The sequence below is a fragment of the Lathamus discolor genome, chromosome 1 (assembly GCF_037157495.1).
Source record: "Lathamus discolor isolate bLatDis1 chromosome 1, bLatDis1.hap1, whole genome shotgun sequence".
NCBI classification, from domain to species: domain Eukaryota; kingdom Metazoa; phylum Chordata; class Aves; order Psittaciformes; family Psittacidae; genus Lathamus; species Lathamus discolor.
In genome coordinates, this window is record NC_088884.1 from 39,106,277 (window position 1) to 39,115,552 (window position 9,276).

Genomic DNA, 9,276 nt, shown 5'->3' on the forward strand with positions numbered 1-9,276 from the left:
GGTTATCTGTGTCTCAGTAGCTCTGCTGAACACCGCTATTTGCACAATCCAGCAGTTACTCCGAGAGCAAATGAATCACTTTTCTGCCAAAGCACTGACCTCCTGTGATTGATTGACCTGGCGAACAGCCCTCTGCTGACAACAGGCTATAAAAAAGGGACTTCTGAGTAAATGAGTGTTGTTGAGACTCTGACCTGCTTGGAGCCATGTGGGTGATGCTGTTGGCTGTGCTCTATGTCCCGTTAACCCTGGCCCTGGAACGGTAAGAAAATACATCTAGCATCACTGGCACATTAAAGATGCTTCCCCGGGTGCTCGTTGCATTGGGGTCTCAAAAAAGAAGCAAATTTAACAGTAAAAGAGTGTATGAGAGCTCTAGAAAGGAAAGCCAGTGAATTTTTGTGCATTTATGTTGTTTATGTAGAATCCCCCTCATTCAATTCAAATCTATCAAGAAACAGCTGAAGGAAAAGGGAGAATTAGAGGAGTTTTGGAGGAATCACCACCCTGACATTTTTGCCCGGAGGTACCTGCATTGCTTTCCTGCAGATATTGCTTTATCAGTTGGAACTGCTTCAGAAAGGCTGTATGATTACATGAATGTAAGTACAGTTTTGGTAATGCAACCATAAGGACTCGTTGTTCTCTTGAAGGCATATTATTTTTTCCAGCACATTTCAGATCTAGTCTCTCAATGAATATACAGGGCTTGAGGTGGCTTGTTGCTCTACACTATTAGATCATAATATCATTAGATATTAGATCATAAAAAATTAGCCTGCAAAATACAGCGTGTCTAGATCCTGGTTAGCATGGGACCTGGGCAGAAAGCTGATGTAGTCTAGCAGTGGTAGTTCTCTGACAAGTTTTATTTTTGTGTAGATCTTGGTTGGACTTGATTGGGAATCCAAACTAGTGTAGGTTTGCCTGTGTCAGTCTGGGTTCAGGATTGGGGTTTTTGTGGCAGAACTTGATTGCTTCATTTAGCTCTATTCTATTTATCAGAAACTTGGATGTTTGCATGGTATAAAAAGTCCCCAAAATCTCATTTATTTGACCATGTGGCATCATAAATTAGTGATAGCGAAGACCCAAGTAGGGTTTTTATTTGCCTGCTTTTATCTCCTGAGCTGAATGTGTATTAAATATTGGAGACTGACCTGGCTCTCACACTAACCTGGCTGAACCGACCACCTAAATTGGAAAAGGTAAAAAAGGAGTTCCATTGGATCTCAGACAGGCAAGTCAGCAGGTCAGCCATTCTGTAGGTTGTCTTTCCTGGATGTAGCATGTTGTCCCCTTGGATGGTCTCTGTTCTCTGTTTCATTTGATCCGTCTGTTATGTAAAGAAAAGCTAAGTTGCAGAGACGTTGTGGAGGCTGCATCTGAGCAGAGAAGGGAAGGCTGAATTAATTCAGCAAGAACTTCCTGACACTTGAGAGCTGTAATGAAATATGTCAAGATGAGATAGAGATGTGTGTAAGATGTATTCTTCCGTAAAAGAAGAATAAAGGAGACTGAAACATTTCAGCCAGCTTTAAAGCTTATCAAAGAGGGATAAGTCTCAAAAGGACAAAACACACCCCCTTCCCCAGCATATCCAACTAGCACCAGGAACAGTTCTGTGGAGGTTTCAGTGCACGGTGTTTGTGGTTTTCCTGTTTTTTCTTTTTGATGAACATGTCTTAGGACTGCCTCGCTTTACAGCTGAAGCGATAAAGGTTTGTTTAATACAGGAAGGAATAAAATCCTACTGTATGTTCTCTTAAATGGTGCACTTACTTGCCTTTTCATGACTATCTCATCCAGACCCTAAACTCCGGGGTCAGAAACCATATTCAGTGTATTAATCAACAGGTATGCTCTTGAAGATACACATTCAAATATTTGCATTGCTACAAAAGGCTTGGCACTGGCTATTGCTTTTCTATCTGCGTCTGAATTCCAGAAATGCCTCTTCCTAAAAATAGGCCTCTTAATGCTGAAGTGCTCTTCCAGGGCCAGATAGGGGCACTTAGACACTTGCACTCGGGATGTGGATAAGCTCTTCGCTCCAGCACTCACGTATTCACAGATTATCTCTATCCTCAGCCGGTATCCAGGAATGGTCACTCATTTCTTTTCCACTGGATGAATTTGTTCAGTTCATCAGACACCGTCAATGCAACAGAACAGATTTTTGACTTTCTAATAGTTGGCAATTACCAAGGAAAAAGCTCAGCCGCATGTGACAGTGTGCCACCGGCTGGAGCCCTCTGATGCTGACAGAGGCCGGTCGTGCTGTCTCTGCACCACTGTTCTCTTACTGACATCAGGAAGGAGCTGCCTGTGTGGCTGTGCGAGAGTTTTGTCTTCGGGTTGACCACTGAAGTTGGTGCAAGAGCGCTCGTTGACTTCATGGGGGAGCCCAACCGAGTGTTTGCTTAACAGGCTTTAAAAATCCTGCGCCGTTACGCACGCAGCTGGAGTGAAATCTGCTGCACGCAGCCACTCCTGGAGCCAGACACACTGCCCTGTGCTTGCCTTCATGCTCAAATTGCACCCAAACCCCTGAGGAAGCGTTGTGTGATGCTCCCAAGTCTGCCTGCTTCTCAGGAATAGCGCTGCAGCCCAGAGCAGACTGCGTTGTTTGCCCTGTGTTCTTTGCCCCCCAGGCGCAGTACTACGGAGTTGTGAGTGTCGGCACACCGCCCCAGAAGTTCACTGTCGTGTTTGACACCGGCTCCTCCAACTTTTGGGTCCCTTCTGCTTATTGCATCAGCGAAGCGTGCAGTAAGAAATGTTACTCTCCCTTTCGCTCTTTGTGTCTTGGGCTCCTTGGACACTTCTCCTTTCCCAAGGAGCTTGCATGCAGCAGGGATTTAGGAAGGGAAGATTTGGAGCACCCCTGAGGGCCACTCTCCCCTCCCTCCCTCGATCCTCTGTCTCTGTCCCTCAACATCACCCCATAGCCAGGGAAGGCACTGGCTGCACTGCCAAGGGTCCTTCTGCACCATGAGGTGCCTAATGTAAAAGGCATGAAAATAAACCTGAGAGAGCTACCAATAGTGGTAAAAATGCCCGTTTTTGTTTTATTTTGTCTTTACAACCCAAAATAACGTCCAAGGTACAGAAAAATGGGGCTGCCTGCAGGGCACAGCCACCTCCATCAACACCTTCCTCTTGCACCTCATCTGGTTCTGCACTGGGGGGCAGGTGCATCACCATTACCTCCCCTCGGTGCACACATGTCGTTTGTCTTGTGTAGGGGTGCACCAGAAATTTAAGTCCTTCCTGTCAGATTCGTATGAGCACGGCGGGGAAGCGTTCTCCTTGCAGTATGGCACGGGACAGCTTCTGGGCATCGCTGGCAAAGACACGCTGCAGGTAAGTGTCCACCTCAAACGGGTGTCAGCCTCCAGGCCAGCTGTTTTAAGGCAGTTCATACTGGCTTTGCCCTGGAAAGCCTTGCCTGGTTTAGGCAAGGGCAGGGTGAGGCCCCAGCAAGCTGGGTGCTGAGAGGTGAGGATGCTCTTCCAGCTTTGCGCTACCAAGACAAACCCATAAGATTCTGTTTTGCATTTCTGCTTGTCTCCTTGGGTCCTGTCATGGATTTATAAATGAACAGCCATAGAATTAAAGCACTAAAAGGAGCTGGTGCAGCCTACCTGCCAAATGAGCACCTGTTCTATTGATGCAAGTCACACAAGGATATTGTGCAGGCTTTATAAAAGGAATGAATCCATTGATATGGATCTGAAATGTGGATAATGTATTGTAATTGATGGTGTCTTTGCTTTCAACTGTTTTGGGCTTGTTGTTTTTCTTTTTTTGTACCAAACAGATCAGTAACATCTCCATCAAGGGCCAGGACTTTGGCGAGTCGGTGTTTGAGCCAGGGACAACCTTTGCCCTTGCCCATTTTGATGGTGTGCTGGGCTTGGGATACCCCTCCCTGATAGTAGGCAATGCTCTGCCCGTGTTTGACAGCATCATGAACCAGCAGCTGGTAGAGGAGCCGGTCTTCTCTTTCTATCTGAAAAGGTCAGTCTTTAAAGTGACACTGCCGAAAGAGAAGTACGTCTGTTTTAACCGTTGACAACCATGCATCTGTATAAAGCTTCAACTCGAGAAAGGATTTTTCTCCATTCCTTGGGTTTTGATTGGGTTTTTTGTTGTTGTTTTGTTTATTCTGAGGCAAAAGCAGCAGCTGGCTCAGCCTGCTCCTGCTGCCTATCTCAGTCCTTGGCAGCCTACAGAACATCTTCTGAGAGGCGGTTTGGAGGCTCTGAGATGGGACATATGCAGTTATAGGTTAAAAATAGCCCCTTTCAGCTCCCATACCTGAATTTAGAAAGGGCTGTGGTTTGTCTTTCGCTTTTTAAGTATCTGCTGGCACACTCCCATGTCTGTGTTAACCTGTCTTCTGCTTTCAGAGGAGATGACACCGAGAATGGTGGTGAGTTGATTCTGGGGGGGATAGACCATTCTCTCTACAAAGGTTCAATCCACTGGGTTCCAGTCACCGAGAAAAGCTATTGGCAAATACACGTGAACAAGTATGTATGTATGTATGAAATATCTGCTGGAATTCACCTCCCCAGGTAAAACCTGCAGGCAGAAACACCCGGTTATACAGGAGGACTCAGCTGCAGTGTTTTACCCTTGTGCCTGTAAAAGAGGGGTCTCACCAGGATGAGGCAGGGGTATATTAGCTCTTTAAATCTGCTGGGACATGGGTGGCTGTTTCCTGGCAGAGCATGTTAGTATGTTTTAGTATGATACACCAGTGGTCAAGTTGACTCTTGGTAGACTATTCAGTTAAGAGTCAAGGCACACAGGAACAGAATCCAGCTCTGGGTCTTGCTCTCATCCTTCCTGTTAACCTTGGTCAAAGAAGTCAGTGTCTCTTTGCTCCTCTTTCAGCATGCTGGATGACACATACCTGTGGGTGAGAACAAATTCATCTGCAGGCAGCAAATGACTAGGGCTGTAGGAGTCTTGAGAGAGTAAAGTGAGTGCACAGACAGGACATCTTCCTTGTGCAGTTTCCCTTTATTACCTTCTTGTCTTCTAAAGACATTCTTGTCTTTACAGACTGGCAAAGCTTGGCAGCTGGTTTTAACCTTAGTCCGTACTCTGGCACTTTAGCTAGCAATAATGTGCTGCTTCAGTCACAGTGTACATGCCATTTGTTTAAAGATGCTTTGTTTTTCGCTTGCAGCATAAAGATCCAGGGCCGGGTGGCATTTTGCTCCCACGGCTGTGAAGCCATCGTTGACTCAGGCACTTCTCTTATCACGGGCCCCTCTTCACAAATCAGGCGATTACAGGAGTATATTGGGGCAAGTCCATCACGTACTGGAGAGGTAAAAACTGTAGAACCAGAAAGCAGCCAGGAAACAGGAAGAGAAACTGGTATTTGGTGTAAAGAGCTTATAGGGTGGGAAAATAACCAAAACAATTGCTCAGTAATGTCCCAGCAAAAGCTTTGCTTCCAGGACAGCACCGAACTCAGAACCAAGCTGGTTTTGGCCCATCTGCTTTGCTGCCCCAGCCCTCCTCACAAATGTCCTCTTCCTTTCCCACACTCATCTGTACGGGTGTGTAAGGAAGTAATGGGGGAACCTGTTTGAGGACTCAGTCTGTACTCTACATCAGAGATCATTCTCTTTTGTAAAATCAGAGGATTTTCAGTATCCTCAGCTATAGCCATTGGCTCCCCAGTGATGCTGCCGTGGCCAGCCCCATCAGCATCAAATGAAACGGGAAAGGTATTTTAATTGCACCATACAATGGCTCCACCGACAGGACCTCTCACTGTCAGCTTGCGGTGGAGCAGGCAGCGTCGTACCAGGGCTCTTGGGAGTCACTCCCCACGCTGGCTCCTGGCAGATGAGCCACGTGCTTGGACAGACCTCGCTGTCTCTTATTCCTCTGTCTCCCCACTGGTTTTCCTCTCTTCCCTTCTGCTCTCTCCTGCATCCCCCTTGCTGATTCTGCCACAAGTCCTGCCCTCTCCCACCCATGCCTGCCCTCTGAGGAGAACCTCCTTCTCCTTCAGTGGGAAAGAACATCTTTGATGTACCATTTGATGGCCTCTGTGACCCCACTCCTGCAACCCCTGACTCCCTGCACCGGCCTTGGGGGGCTTGCATGAGCCGAAGTTGCTTGAGGTAGATCAGGCTTTCCCATGGCCTTGCCATCCCAGGCTGGGATGTCTCTCTGCTGCCCTTTGCATCTCCCTGCTGGTAGTTTTCACATGGCATAACTGAACCCTTGTAACATCTAAGCACTCAGATAGCAAGGCTGAGACAGCTAAATCTACCTGCCGCCAGGGAAAGAGCAGCTTATTTTTACCCAAATTCCTTATTGCTGGCCCTCGGCTGATTCCCATGGGTAATTGCCACACCATCACAGCTCCAGTGCACCAAGTAAAGCTGCCCTGTATGGCTCCTGCCAACTTTGCAGCTGTCTTGATCCTGACCCATGACTGCTCTTGGAAGAACATTGAGTGTTACGGTTGCTCTGCAAAGATCAAAGACAAAAGTGGACTTTTAATCTGCCTCCTTTTGTAAAAGGAAGACCTGGAGTGGCACTTGTGTATTTCCAATGTACTTATATTAGCATGACATAAACCAGGAACAGGTCATGGCAGTACAAGTTTATATACTTCAGCGTTGACACAAGAACACTCAGTCAGCATCTCAGATTCTGCAAAAAAGCATCCTGGAAGCAAGACTTTCAATGACTCTTTCTGCAGCAAGCACAGACAGGCTAAATATACAGGCTCAAATTTATCCCACTGTAAGTGGGTGCATCCATCAGTGATTTTACCAGAACTCATATCTCTTTCTAGCAAGGATTAATTTATTCTGGGCATACTAGCGGTGTAAATGAATAAATGTAAATGAAAATGTCTTGCTTCTCCTATCCTACAAACTATCACACTGGCTTTTTCAGTCTTATCCTCTGTATCCCACCATTTATTTGTTCTGATGGTATGACACCTGATAAGTACACATTTAGAGGTATGTTTTCATAAAGCAGATTTAACAGCAAGAAAAAATAGATTCTTCCTTCTAGGAAGTCTCTAAAACAATGACTTTAAACACTACAGTTTCCACAAAGATCCCTCTGGGGCTTGGAGCATTCTACAGTGCCATTTAAAACACCCGTTGTTTCATGAAATAACAGGAAAGGCCAGGAAATTATCTTCCGTATTACTGTAAGTGGATGTGTTACTTATGGGAGTTAATGACCATGCCAGAGTTTAATTCTTCTGATCTTTAAATCCCACTTCAGGGCAGAGTGTAAGCACAAAGCGCTGTATTCCTCACTGGCTTTTTGCCCCTAAAATGATGATGTTAGGGGAGGGAGTGGAGTGAGAGCTCCCTGCAGAGGCTGGAGGCAGTTCCCTCCATCCAGTCCAACCCTTTTGCTTGCTGATATGGATTCACTGGGGCTCACACACTCAGTTTTGCTTCTGAGTTCTACACGGGACACACCAGAGTCTTCCTTCACCTCATTTCTTCTGAGGCTCACAAGGACTTTCATCAGCACTGGTTCCCTTGGGGATTTGGTGCAGCGGTCTGAGCTGCTAGGCTGGTTTGACCCAGTGCAGGAGTTAGAAAGCTGGAGGGCAGTGTTGGGCCATATGTCAGCCTGACGCTGTCTGTAGCAAATTCACTATTACCTGCTGCTAAAGTCTTGTATTCAAAGGGCAATACTTAAACAAAGGCAAACCTATCCCATCTCAATCCGTGCATCACATAGTTTCTTGTAGACTGCAGAAGACTGTCCAGTTTGCCTCACATAAGCTTCACGATTGGACACCATGAGTACAAGCTGACTGCAGAGCAGTACGTCATAAAGGTGCGCATCTGCAGCCTCCCTGTTCCGTATTTCCTGCTTCCTTAGATGTGGCTGGAGCAGCCTACCCCAAGGACACTTTGTGCTTTCTCTTCCAGGAGTCTATTGAAGACCAAACCTTCTGCATGAGCGGCTTTCAGTCTCTCGACATCCCCACTAGCAATGGTCTGCTCTGGATTTTAGGAGACATCTTTATGTCTGCGTTTTACTGCATTTTTGACCGTGGGAATGACAGAGTGGGATTTGCAAAAGCTGCTCATAGGAAGGATTATGACTGAGTCCTAATAGCGTTTATTCTGCCTTAACCTGAATGTTAATGTAATGATCTTCAACACAAGCGTGAAGAAGGGCTTTAACTGAAACTCTGGACCTAAATGCAGTTGTGCTGTCCCCCACCAGGTTTTAAGGGCTTTGATGTGATACTTGTCCCAAATTACACAGCTTGGTTCAATCTCTGTATGTTTACATCTGAGAAACTGTTTTTCCTGAGCAACTGACGGACATCACAGCTCCCAGGGTGAAGTACAAACAGCTCAGCACTCAGGTCTGCAAAAGAGCAGGAGGGATAAAATAGGCTGAACAGTGCCAGGCTGACAAGATAGCAGTTATGAGCAGGGGAAACTAATCTCAGTCTGGGCTGGTCTGGGTACTCCTTTTTCTTCCTGTGTGCTAGTTTCCCACTGCTTTCCTTTTCCTCATTATTTCCCATGGCTAATCCTTTGTCCATCCTTGTTTCCCTAGTGCCATGGAAATTCTTTTCATACTGGCTTGCTCCAGCCAGTTTGTATAAAGGGGAATTTGACTGATGCCTGTATGACCACTAATGTCCACTACTGTTACTTGCACACCATTTCCTGCTCCTTACGCCATCTCTCAAATTTGCTTTTTCCCTTGGGTTCATTCTCACTCATCACTTTCCTATTCCTCTTTTGGGTCTCAGCATTCAATGCCTATTTCTTAGGTCAGATGCTGCTTTTAGTGGCTGACACCTCTATGCCTTGGTGGTGCGGGCGGCTGGGAGCAGCATCTATATGCATTACTAAACCCAGACCACAACCCTTGCAAAGGGAGGTGCAAAGGGGTACCGACACATCCACGCCACCTTGGATGAGTTACAGGATCAGTGCACCAGCACTAGACATCTATTGCCTCTTGCTCAGCCACTTCTTGTCACCAGTGGCAGCTGCTTTAGCATTGGCAGACGTGCGAAACAGCCATAGGTAGATGTACTCATTCGGCAAAAGATTTACCTAAATTACACCCATTGGAGTATGTGGATTGTTAGAAGCGATACTGCCCCTGTACCTGAGAATAAAACTTAACCAAACAAAATCTGCTTTGATCTTAGTGCTGTTTCAGTTTCATTTTATGTTGTGTTACAGGCAAGGGGGAAGAAGGCATGCAACAGTAATTGAAAATACAGGT

The 9,276-nt window shown here is 46.3% G+C and overlaps 1 protein-coding gene across 1 annotated transcript; it reads left to right on the forward strand.

Moving 5' to 3' along the window:
• Window positions 1-161: 161 nt before the first annotated feature.
• Window positions 162-9,183, forward strand: LOC136008926 (cathepsin E-like). Its single transcript, XM_065668873.1, has 9 exons — window positions 162-262; window positions 425-602; window positions 2,655-2,772; window positions 3,248-3,366; window positions 3,824-4,023; window positions 4,416-4,538; window positions 5,204-5,348; window positions 7,756-7,854; window positions 7,950-9,183. The coding sequence occupies exons 1-9, from the start codon at window positions 207-209 to the stop codon at window positions 8,127-8,129; spliced, it is 1,218 nt and encodes a 405-aa protein (XP_065524945.1). The 5' UTR covers window positions 162-206; the 3' UTR covers window positions 8,130-9,183.
• The last annotated feature ends 93 nt before the right edge of the window (window positions 9,184-9,276 follow it).

What these genes read in the sequence shown, in the direction of transcription:
- LOC136008926 (XM_065668873.1), top strand. Translation starts at nt 207, where the DNA reads ATGTGGGTGATGCTGTTGGCTGTGCTCTATGTCCCGTTAACCCTGGCC. An exon ending in TTCTCTTTCTATCTGAAAAG is followed by an intron (nt 4,024 to 4,415) that starts GTCAGTCTTTAA and finishes TTCTGCTTTCAG; the next exon opens with AGGAGATGACACCGAGAATG. An exon ending in GTCCATCACGTACTGGAGAG is followed by an intron (nt 5,349 to 7,755) that starts GTAAAAACTGTA and finishes TGCATCACATAG; the next exon opens with TTTCTTGTAGACTGCAGAAG.